Source organism: Physeter macrocephalus, chromosome 17 (assembly GCF_002837175.3).
Source record: "Physeter macrocephalus isolate SW-GA chromosome 17, ASM283717v5, whole genome shotgun sequence".
NCBI classification, from domain to species: domain Eukaryota; kingdom Metazoa; phylum Chordata; class Mammalia; order Artiodactyla; family Physeteridae; genus Physeter; species Physeter macrocephalus.
In genome coordinates this window covers 19,693,229-19,705,519 of record NC_041230.1, presented here as the reverse complement: position 1 = coordinate 19,705,519, position 12,291 = coordinate 19,693,229, and the positions used below count along the sequence as shown (strand labels likewise).

Here is a 12,291-nt window from a genome sequence, read left to right as displayed (position 1 = left end):
GGCACGAGCCTGTGTCCCCTGCATCGGCAGGCGGACTCTCAACCACTGCTCCACCAGGGAAGCCCTTACCTGATTTTTAAACTTAGAAAGAATGAATGGTGCCTCACAGTGAATTACTACAGCCTTAATGCCGTGGTCCTACTTGTTAAGGCCTCTATACACACTATTATTGAAATTACTTTTTTCAATCAATATCTCATAAATACTTTGCATAGATTTGACTAATATGTTCTGGCTAGTGCCTATTTCAAGAATCTCTCATTCATAGTTTGCCTTCACCTTCAAAGGAATATAATACACCTTTACCTATTTACCTCAGCCCTACCATCGCACACAGTCTTTATATGCAAGATCTTAAAAGTATCCAGCTTCTTCCAGAAGCATAGGTGTGACATCACAGTGATGTCAATCTCCTCCAAGGGGACTGATTTGACACACTCAATTCAGGATATACAAATAACAAAGGATTTCACAAAAAGGGCATGGGCCATTGCCCCACACATAATGCCATAGTACAAGGCCCTGCCATCTTGTCTAAAGTCTTGAAAAATTATTTGGTAAGCTGGGACAGCTCTGTCCCTGATACTATCAAGAAATAGCTGTTGACTCTCTCACCAGTGTTCAAATAAGCCTAACATCTTTTGGGCTCTTGAAGACAACATATTCCTCATTTACAAATTTTACTTAAGCCCATTTATGCTATTACTTACTACAGATACCTTGAATGGAGACCCTATAACAAAATGCTCTAGAATTTGCCCAAATTGCAAAAAACAGGCAGTCACATTAGTGCCCCAAAGACCTTCACTTTAGAGGCTTTAGCAACCTCTTTCTATACCTCCTGAAGTCTCTAGACTACCCATTATGGCCATAAATTGTCTGTAAGCTTTTGATGCAAGAAACTGCTCTCCTTGATCCCACGCTATACACCATTAGCAGTAATTGCTGGTTACATACTGATTTTCCTGGAAATTAGAGGCTTTTATAGGCCCTGAGCCCATGATGCTCCCTCCTTAGCTGCCTATTATGCCTTGGGTCATGGAAGCAGTACCCTGTAAACTCAGTACCTCATCAAGGCCTCCTTGCCAAAACAAAAGTAGTACCTACAGTTTAGCCAAACCTGAGCTCTCTGGCATATCGCACCTATAGGAGGGGTTGGTCTCCCTTGTCCTCAGTCCTTTGCTAGATGCCATAATGCTGGAGGATGTCACCCCTCTACTGGACCCTTTAGATACTTGGGGAGCCCCTTGGGATCAACTGAGTGAATACTAAAGGGAATTTGTACAGTTTTGGATGGCATCACAGTTGATGGAGCGTATGGGAAAGCTGTTGCTGTTAATTCCTTAAGCAGAATGTTCCTGATCAAGGACAGGATCCAAGGGTCAGCACTACTGGCCAAACTTCACGCAGTTATCTTAGCACTAGATGCTCTGGCCAACAGTTAGTTCTCTCCACATTTTTACTGACTCTTGGGCCATGGCCAATAGTTTGGCTGTCTGGTCCTGCCAGTGGCAGCAACAACTCCTTACCCAAGGTTGCCCCTTTGGGTAGAAACACTTCTGGGAATCTCTTGCCTCACAAGACACCCAATTTTTTTTTTTTTTTTTTTTTTTTTTTTTTTTTGTGGTACGCGGGCCTCTCACTGTTGTGGCCTCTTGCGTGGCGGAGCACAGGCGTCGGACGCGCAGGCTCAGCTGCCATGGCTCACGGGCCCAGCCGCTCCGCGGCATGTGGGATCTTCCCGGTCCGGGGCACGAACCCGTGTCCCCTGAATCGGCAGGTGAATTCTCAACCACTGCGCCACCAGGGAAGCCCAAGACACCCAATATTAACCAAACATTTCTCTGCACATGCTAAAGCCACAATACAAGGCCTTGCTAAGACATTCCTTATTCCTTCTGGAGTTCCATACATAATCCATAGTGACCAAGGCACTCATTTCACTTCTCAAAATACACAATGCTGAGCTGCTGAACAAGGCATTCAGTGCAACTCTCCCCTTCTTTACTAGTCTCAAGCTACTAACCTCATATAGTGCCAAAATGGCTTAATTAAACAAGTTCACATTCAATTAAGTAAAATGTCATCAGTTAAACATCAGTAGTGAATTGTAATAAAATGCCCAACTCCGTTTTTGATATTTGATTGTTAACAGCTTTGAAGCCCCAGCACTTCTTTCGCCTTCTGTCCCACATCTGGGGAAATTTATAAGAAAGCTCAGGTACTCTCTTCTTTAATGCCAGCAGAAAGTTCAAACCGTGTAAGCCACAGCTTCTCACATACAGGAACCCTCACCCCAGTCCTTTTCCCTAACTACAGTAAAAACAGAGCCAATCTCCTTTCTCTGCTTTCAAGCCATTTTGGACCTCCTTGGGAGCCTTCCCTGTACTCCCCCAAAAGCCTCATTATGAAAGCCTTTACATACCCTCCACGTGCATGGGTGGTATCATCAGGGTCAACATCTGAACCAAATTTTGGATAGGAGGTCCATTCGTCTCTGTAGGGTGAGCACAGTGGTAGAGAAAGGATATTTTTTTTTCAACAAATGGTGCTGGAACAATTGGACATGCATATGCAAAAACCCAAAGAACAAAACTTTTTTCCCACTTGTTTTTATTTTGGTAAGATACACAACATAAAATTTATCTTAACCATTTTTAAGTATACATTTTAATTTAATTCAGTTTTAAACTATGAATCTTCTAGAAAATAGTAAAAAATCTTTGTGAACATAAGTTAGGCAAATGTTTGTTAATTACACACCAAAAGCATGATCCATAAAAGAAAAAAGTGATAAATCTGACTTCATCAAAATTAAAAGTTCTGCTCTTTGAAAGCCACTGATAAGAGGACTTGTATCCAGAATAGGTAAAGGACTCTCAATGCTCAATAATAAGAAAACAATCTAATTAAAACATGGGCAAAAATTTGAATAGACACTTCACCAAAGTAGACATATAGATGACAATAAGCACATGAAAAAATGTTTAGCATCATTAGTCATGAGGGATATTACCACAGTGAGATCCCACTACCCTGCTAGAATGGCTAAAATTAAAAACTGAACCTACCAAGTGTTGCTGAGGATGTGGAGGAACTAGAACTCTCATATACTGCTGGTGAGGATGTAAAATGGTACAGCCACTTTGGAAAATAGTTTGGCAAGTTTTCTTAGAAAGTTATACACTTACATACTATATAATCCGGCCAGTAGCTATTTAACCAAGAGGAAGGAAAGTGTATGTCTATACAAAGACTTGTATTTGCTACATACATAGCAGCTTTGTTTGTAATAGCTAAAAACTGGAAATACTCCATATGTGCATCAGCAAGTTGATGGATAAACAAACTGTGGTATATCCTTACATGGAATAGTATTTAGCAATGAACTTATTACATGCAACAATGTGGACAAACCTGAAAATAATTATGCTGAATGAAAGAGGCTAAACAAAAAAAAGAACGTGTACTTATGATTCCACTTACATAAAACTAGAAAATTAAAACTAATCTATAGGGCTTCCCTGGTGGTGCAGTGGTTGAGAGTCCGCCTGCCGATGCAGGGGACACGGGTTCATGCCCCGGTCCGGGAAGATCCCACATGCCGCGGAGCAGCTGGGCCCGTGAGCCATGGCCGCTGAGCCTGCGCGTACGGAGCCTGTGCTCTGCAACGGGAGAGGCCACAACAGTGAGAGGCCCGCGTACCGCAAAAAAAACACAAAAAAACCAAAAAACTAATCTACAGTAACAGAAAGCTGATCAGTATTTATTTGCCTGGGGATTTTGAGGGGGGCATGTTAAGAGGGAAGGGTAGGAGGGGGAATTACAAAGGGGCGTGAGGAAACTTTTGGGTCTTATGGATATATTCACTATCCTGATTGTGGCGATAGTTTCATGGGCATGTACACATATCAAAACATATCAAATTGTACATTTTAAATATATGCAGTTTATTGTATATTATACCTTAGTGAAGTTGTTAAATGATATAATAGTTTTTTCACTTAAAAATATGTAAAAATCATGGACTACTTCAGGCAGTAAAGAAATTTAGAAAAGAAACAGAAACCTGCAGGGCTTATGGGATTTGTTCAAGGTCTTTCCTCAAGCAGAGAATAGGAGAACCTATGTCTCAACACCTTTTCTGTAGTCTTCCATGTTCCTTTCCCTCAAACTGGCTATTGTGAATGGTCCTTTTGCTGTAATTGGCACTGACCCTCTTCCCCTCTCATGTTTGAATTCTTAGACTTATTTTCAGTTCTGTTTTATTATCAGTAATCTATTCGTGTCTAAGTCTTGTTCCTTCCTCCCTTTGAAATCTCTGTCAAATGTTTTTTTTTAAATACATTCTCTCTGCCAGCACTGCAGAATGGGCCATTGCAGAATGGGCCAAGGGCCACTCATTCTGGGATAAACGTAATATTTTTCTAACTAATCCCTTTCTTCTCATCTAATCCATGTTGTAACTATTCTGAGATTGACATTTTAGCAAATGAATTTTATACTTCACATTCTTCCCCTGGCCATTCACATATTGAACATTTACTATATGTGTGGAACTGTAAAGGAGAATGGGAAGGAAGTGATTCTTATCTCAAATAATTTTTGAGGAGGTGGAGTTTAAATATAAATGTGATTTCTACCTTCAAGTTACTATTGTTTAGTTGAAGAGACCACATAAACACTTGAGAAGTTTAATAAATCGTAAAATAGTAATATTTTTTTCCATTTTTTTCCCCTCCAGGTACCTGTTGCATGTAAATCTTGTCCCTGTGGTTATGTATTTATTAATAGGAAACCTCTAAAAATAAAACACTCAGAGAAATCATCACCTTTTACAGGTAACCGTGAGAGTTTACCACCTTTTCATCTTTTATGTATCTATTATATAAATTTAAAATTAATTTTTGTGAGTTAAAATTTTTTTTTCTGGTTAAGTTATAATATTAAAGTCTGTTGAAGTATGTCTTTGGCTTTTATTGATACAGTATATCAATTTATGATGATTTGTTCTTTATCCAATTTAAATGTTAACTAATTCACAATACTGATAAACTTTGTAACAAATTTTAGTGAGAATTTTAAATTGAAAATGTTAACTGGAAGAAAGAGAACTTTGGTTTTATTATTAATATAATATTTTAAAGTACCAGTTATTTTGTTCTGTTTACTGATTTAGACTATCTAAAAAATTGCTGATTTTAATTTTGAGTTTATAGCTTTCTCTTTAAAGTTGACAAATCTAGATTTATTCAATAAATGTATTCAGAGAAGGTGGGTTTTCGTTACTCTTTTCTTTTTCTGCGATAAGATCAGATTTCTAACAGTGAACCGCAAATGGGAGTAGATTTATTACAAAATTTATTGTGGCTAACATGTGCCAGGTACTGTGTATCTTGGGCATACAGCAATAAATCTACTCCCAAAACAGGTTCAGTGCTATCACAGTAGAGGAAAATATATATAGGAATATACATATGGAATATATAGGAAAAATAGTAGCTAGTAATAAGTGCTAGGTAGGAAATTAAAATAGGGAACTGTTTTGGAGGATGACTGGAAGGTGACTTTTGCTTGAGTAATCAGGGAATGCATCTCTGAGGAAGTAATATTTTAGCTAAGATCTGAATAGATGAAGGGGCTAAACATGAAAACCAGGGAAAAGCAGAGGGAAAAAGCAAAGGTAAAATTTCTAAGGCTAGATTTATTCCAGGAGTGCAAAGTTGGTACTATGTGGGAGGAGAAATTTCCCCTCTTTCCCCTCTTCGTTCTGTTGTCTGGCAATTAAAATGATATAAGGCAGATTAACGGGAGAAAATAAAGTTTATTACATGTGCATGGGAATCTACATAAGTATAAAGAATTTCACAGAAGGCAAGGTGAGGTATGTATATATTCTGGACTAAGGAGAAGGTGGTAGGGGTCTGAAGCTTCAAGGGGAAGTAAGGTAATTCACAGGAAGATAAAAGGAGTTAATGTTTGGTTAACAAATGTTTGCCCAAAGCTAGTGGGACACAGAGAGGACTTTGATCAAATATGCTTTGCTAGTTTCCTCCCTCTACCACACCTAATACTTAATTATAGTTATCTATGGTGATAGCTTCTTCCTGGTTCAGGCTTCATATCTTAAATTCTTTAGGCAGCTAAGGAGGGAGGTTCAAAGGTTTTTCCTGGGTCTTTTGTGCTTTGATTGTTTTTAGCTCAAAATAATCCACATGTCAGAGTGGCACACTTGGCCCCATCAGTATAATATAAGGAAATTTATTAATATCATATGTCATATTAATAAGTATAAGGAAAAAATCTCATCAGGTTATCTCTATAGATGCTGAGAAAGTCTTTGGCAAAATTCAGTACCCATTCATGATAGAGACACTCAAGAAAGTAGGAATTGAAGAATACTTTAACTTGATAAAGTATATATCTTAGTGTTAAAGTTAGTGTTTTACTTAAATGGGAAAACACTACAGACATATCCATTAAGATCAGGAACAAGGCAAGCGTCCCCACTGTCTCCACTACTGTTCAGTATTATATTAGAAGTAAATTCACCAAGGCAGTTAAATAAGAGAAATCAGTAAGAGGCATAAAAGAAGTAAAACAGTAACTATTTGTAGGTCATAGTGTACGTGGACCCCAGAGAATCAGTAATAAAACTAACTCAAACAGTGAAAGAATTCACTGAAGCAGCAGGATTTAAAATTAACAAACAAAAATCAGCTTTCATAATGCAGGCATACCTCATTTTATTTTGCTTCGCTTTATAGAGTCTTACAGATAACTGCATTTTTGTAAATTGAAGGTTTGTGGCAACACTGCATCAAACATGTCTTTAGGTGCCATTTTCCCAATAGCATTTGCTTACTTTGTGTCTCTGTGTCACATTTTGGTAATTTTTGCAAAATTAGAAGTGGCGCTTGAAGATGTGACTGAATTGCTGCAATCTCATGATAAACTTTTTAACAGATGAGGAGTTTCTTTTATGGGTGAGCAGAGAAAGTGGTTTCTTGAGATGGAATCTATTCCTGGCAAAAATGCTGTGAAGATTGTTGAAATGACAACAAGTAATTTAGAATATTATATAAACTTAGTTGATAAAGCAGAGGCAGGGTTTGAAAGGATTGAATCCAATTTTGAAAGAAGTTCTACTATGAGTAAAATGCTATCAAACAGCATTGCATGCTACAGAGAAATCGTTCATGAAAGTGTTAGGGGAACCACTGACCGAAACTGCCTGCCCCGGCCAGTCAAGATAGTAGACATTTGTGTGAATTATCTTACAACAGGAGGTCCTGATAAGGACCGTGGAACTAACAAACTACCACCAACCGGAAGAATTCGGGGAAGGTCAAAAGGAGAGAGGAGACTCCAATCCATATGTCCTGCCAACCTCCCAGAATCCTTCTCACTGGAATCCATCTTGGCTGAACAATGCACATGCCACCAGGAAGCACCCTGAGTCAGAGTGATTGGCCAGAGACAACTGGGAAACTAACCCCATACCATAAAACCCGAGACTGCAAGCCATGTGGCAGAGCAGTTCTCCTGGGTTCCCTTACCCTGCTGCTCTCCACCCGGGTGCCCCTTCCCAATAAAGTCTCTTGCTTTGTCAGCACGTGCGTCTCCTCGGACAATTCATTTCCAAGTGTTAGACAAGAGCCCACTCTCGGGCCCTGGAAGGGGTCCCCCTTCCTGCAACAAAAGGAAGAGTCAGTTGATGTGGCAAATTTCTTTCCTTTTTTGTCTTATTTTAAGAAATTGCCACAGCCCCCCCAGCCTTCAGCAACCACCACCCTGATAAGTCAGCAGCCGTCAACATCAAGGCAAGAGCCTCCACCAGCAAAAAGAGAATGACTGAAGGCTCAGGTGATGGGTAGCATTTTCTAGCAATAAAGTATTTTTAAATTAAGGTATGTACATTTTTTATACATAAGGCTATTGCACACTTAATAAGCTACAATATAATATAAACATAATTTTATAAACATGCACTGGGCAGCCAGAATATCTGTGTGACTTGCTTTGTTGCAGTATTCATTATTGCCACGGTCTGGAACCAAACCTGCACTATTTCCGAGGTATGCCTGTATACTTAACAGTAAACAGAATATAATGTTAGAGAAAAGCCCATTTACAACGGCAAAATAGAAGATTAAATACTTAGGAATAAATTTAATAAGGTGCAAAACCTATACAACGAAACTTTCAAACACCCCTAAAAGATACTAAAGCAGATTTAAACAAATGGCAAAACATGAAGATGTCAATCCTCCCTAAGTTAATTTATAAAATCAATGCAACCTTAATAAAAAATCTAAGTTATTTTATTGAGTTAGACAGACTGATTTTAAAGTTCATACGGAAAAACAAACATGCAAAAAATAACCAGGAAAATTGTCAATTGACTTTCAGCAAGGGTCCCAAGGAAATTAAATGGGAAAGAAAATCTTTGCAACAAATAGTGTTAGTACACCCTGCTGGATATCTACATGTGAAAGAATGAAGTTGGGCCTCTATCTCACAGCATACACAAAAATTAATTCAAATTAGATCATAAGCCTAAATGTAAGAGCTAATCAAACTATAAAACTCTTCAAGGAAAAGAGCAGTAAGTCCTTGTGACCTTAGGTTAGGCCGTGGTTTCTTAAATATGACACCAAAGCACCAGTGACAAAACAAAAAATAAATTGGACTATATAACAATTTAAAACTTTTTTTGCTGCAAATGATATCATCAAGAAAGTGAAAAGACAATTCACAGAATGGGAAAAACTATTTGTAGATCACATATCTGAGAAGGACTTGTGTCCAGAATATATAAAGACCTCTTACACCTCAATAGTGAAAAGAGATAGCCAGGACATGGAAGCAACCAAAGTGTCCATCAACAGATGAATTGATAAAGAAGATGTGGCACATATATACAATGGAATATTACTCAGCCATAAAAAGGAACAAAATTGGGTCATTTGAGAGACGTGGATGGATCTAGAGACTGTCATACAGAGTGAAGTAAGTCAGAAAGAGAAAAACAAATACCGTATGCTAACACATATATATGGAATCTAAAAAAAAAATGGTCATGAATCTAGGGGCAAGACAGGAATAAAGACGCAGACCTACTAGAGAATGGACTTGAGGACACAGGGAGGGAGAAGGGTAAGCTGGGACAAAGAGAGTGGCATGGACATATATACAGTACTAAATGTAAAAGAGATAGCTAGTGGGGAGCAGCTGCATAGCACAGGGATATCAGCTCGGTGCTTTGTGACCACCTAGAGGCGTGGGATAGGGAGGGTGGGAGGGAGGGAGTTGCAAGAGGGAAGAGATATGGAGATATATGTATATGTATAACTGATTCACTTTGTTATAAAGCAGAAAATAACACACCATTGTAAAGCAATTATACTCCAATAAAGATGTTAAAAAATAGTGAAAAGAGCAATAACCCAATTTTAAAAATGGGCATAGGATTTGAATAGAATTTGTCTAGAGAAGATATACAAATGGCCAGTAAGTACATGAAAAGATATTCAGCATTGGAGAAATGCAAATCAAAATCATGAGATACTATTTCACACACTGATGGCAATAACAAAAAAAGATGGCAATAATAAAAAAGACAGGAAATAACAACTATTGGTAAAGAAAGTGGAAAATTGAAACGCTCATGCACTGCTGATAAGAATGTAAAATGGTGCAGCCGCTTTGAAAACAGTCTGCCAGTTTCTCAAATGGTTAAACAGAGTGATCCAATGTGATCCAGCAATTCCACTCTTAGATATACTTAAGAGAATTGAAAACCTATGTCTACACAAAAACTTATACATGAATCATGCTTGTACATGCTGTTATTAGCAGCATTATTCATAATAGCTAAAAAATGGAGAGTCCTGATGTCTATTTGATGATAAACAAATGTGGTATATCCATATAATGAAATATTATTTGACAATGAAAAGAAAGGAAGTAATGATATATGCTACAACGTGAATGACTTGAAAATATATTACGTGAAAGAAGTTAGTCACAAAAGATCACATACTGTACGATTCCAACTATAGGAAACATCCACATAGGCAAATTTATAGACAGAAAATAGATTAATAGTTTAGGGCTGTGAAAGGGATAGAGAAAGAATGGGGAAGAACTTAATGGGTACAGAGTTTCTCTTGTGGGAGGTGGAGCAAGAAATGTTCTAAAATTAGATTCACAGCCCTGGGAATATACTTAAAACCATTGAATTACCCTTTATTATTTTTTGTTCCATTTGTTTTTTTCTCAAGCCTTCCCAATAATTCGATGTGATCTGGCCAGCCGTCTTCAGGATTAAATAGTCTTCTTTAAGGTAATACTTAAATCTTGCCCTAAGTAAACAGCCTCTGAGGTTAGTGCAAAGTCTACTAGCGTTTATTTTTTTTCCTTCCAGTTTTATTGAGATATAATTTACATACAGCACTGTATAAGTTTAAGTGTACAGCAAGATGATTTGAGTTTCATACATCATGATATGATTACCACAATGGTGAACATCCATCATCTCATATAGATACAAAATAAAAGAAAAAGAAAATTCCTTCTGATGAGAATTCTTAAGATTTACTCTCTTAACAACTTTCATATATAACATACAGCAGAGTTAATTATATTTACCATGTTGTACATCACGTCCCTAGTACTTATTTACCTTATAATTGGATATGTGTACTTTTTGTGTACTTCATCCAATTCCCCTTCCCCCCCGCCTCTGGTAACCACAAAGCTGATCTCTCTTTTTTTCTAATTTACCCCTCAAAGTCTAGAATTCTTTTTCTTTTTTTTTTTTTTTTAAATTTTTGGCTGCGTCGGGTCTTAGTTGCGGCACGTAGGGTCTTTGTTGAGGCGTGTGGGATCTTTTTCGTTGTGGCGGGCTCTTCGTTGTGACGCGTGGACTTCTCTCTAGTGTGGCGTGCATGTTTTCTCTCTTTAGTTGTGGCGCGCAGGCTCCAGAGCGCATGGGCTCTCTAGTTTGCAGCATGTGGGCTCTCTCATTGAGGCGTGCGAGCTCAGTAGTTGTGGCCCGTGGGCTTAGTTGCCCCGCAGCATGTGGGATCTTATTTCCCCGACCAGGGATGGAACACGTGCTCCCTGCAGTGGAAGCGTGGAGTCGTACCACTGGACCACCAGGGAATTCCCTATATTCTCAGTATTAATCTCCTGTCAGATATATGATTTGCAAATATTTTATCCCATTCTGTAGGTTGTCTTTTCACTTTCTTGATAGTGTCCTTTGATGCACAAAGTTCTTAATTTTGATGAAGTCCAATTTATCTAATTTTATCTAATTTTATATGTTGTGTAAAATACACAACATATAAAATTTACACAAAATATAAAATTTACCACATTAACCATTAAAAAAAAAATTTTATTTATTTATTTTTATTTTGGCTGTGCCGGGTCTTAGTTGCGGCATGCTTGCAGGATCTAGTTCCCCGACCAGAGATTGAACCCCGGTCCCCCGCATTGGGAGTGCGGAGTCTTACCCACTGGACCACCAGGGAAGTCCCTATCTTAACCATTTTTAAGTGTATAGTTTAGTAAGTATATACACATCTTTGTGCAACTGATCTCTAGAACTATTTTATCTCCCGAATCTAAAACTCTATACCCATTAAAAAACAACTTGCCATTTTCCCCTCCCCCACAGCCTCTGGTAACCTCTATTTTACTTTGTATCTCTATGAATATGATTACTCTAGGTACCTCATACAAGTGGAATCATACAGTATTTGTCTTTTTGTGATTGGTTTATTTCACTTAGCATAATATCTTCAGGGTTCATTCATTTTGCATCATGTGTCATAATTTACTTCCTTTTTTAGGCTGAATAATATTCCACTGTGTATTTACCATATTTTGTTTATCCAGTCATTGTTTGATGGACATTTGGGTTGCTTCTACCTTTTGGCTATTGTGAATAATCCTGCTATGAATTTGGGTTTACAGATAGCTCTCCGAGACTCTGCTTTCAATTCTTTTGGATATATTCCCAGAAGTGGAATTACTGGATCATATGGCAATTCTAGTTTTATTTATTAAAAATTAAAAAAAAAAAATAAATTTATTTATTTATTTATTTTTGGCTGTGTTGGGTCTTTGTTGCTGCATGCCGGCTTTCTCTAGTTGCAGTGAGTGGGGGCTACTCTTCATTGCGGTGCACAGGCTTCTCATTGTGGTGGCTTCACTTGTTGCAGAGCACAGGCTCTAGGCACGCAGGCTTCAGTAATTGTGGCATGCGGGCTCAGTAGT

The 12,291-nt window shown here is 38.1% G+C and overlaps 1 protein-coding gene across 5 annotated transcripts in view; it reads left to right on the top strand.

Annotated features, from left to right (window-relative positions):
* LOC112065221 (UPF0547 protein C16orf87) overlaps positions 1 to 12,048 on the top strand; it is a 32,934-nt gene extending 20,886 nt beyond the window's left edge. The window contains exons 2-4 of one of the 5 annotated variants that reach the window (XR_008615549.1): positions 4,745 to 4,841; positions 10,287 to 10,348; positions 11,989 to 12,048. Coding sequence is in view for 4 of the 5 variants with exons in the window: in XM_055079096.1 (XP_054935071.1) it covers positions 4,745 to 4,841; positions 7,287 to 7,459 (270 nt within the window). In the remaining variant the exon portion in view is untranslated. Of the gene's footprint in view, positions 1 to 4,744; positions 4,842 to 7,286; positions 7,709 to 7,755; positions 8,101 to 10,286; positions 10,807 to 11,988 lie in introns of those variants that run through there. The other 4 variants (XM_055079099.1, XM_028477527.2, XM_055079096.1 and 1 more) reach the window with 4 other exon arrangements.
* The last annotated feature ends 243 nt before the right edge of the window (positions 12,049 to 12,291 follow it).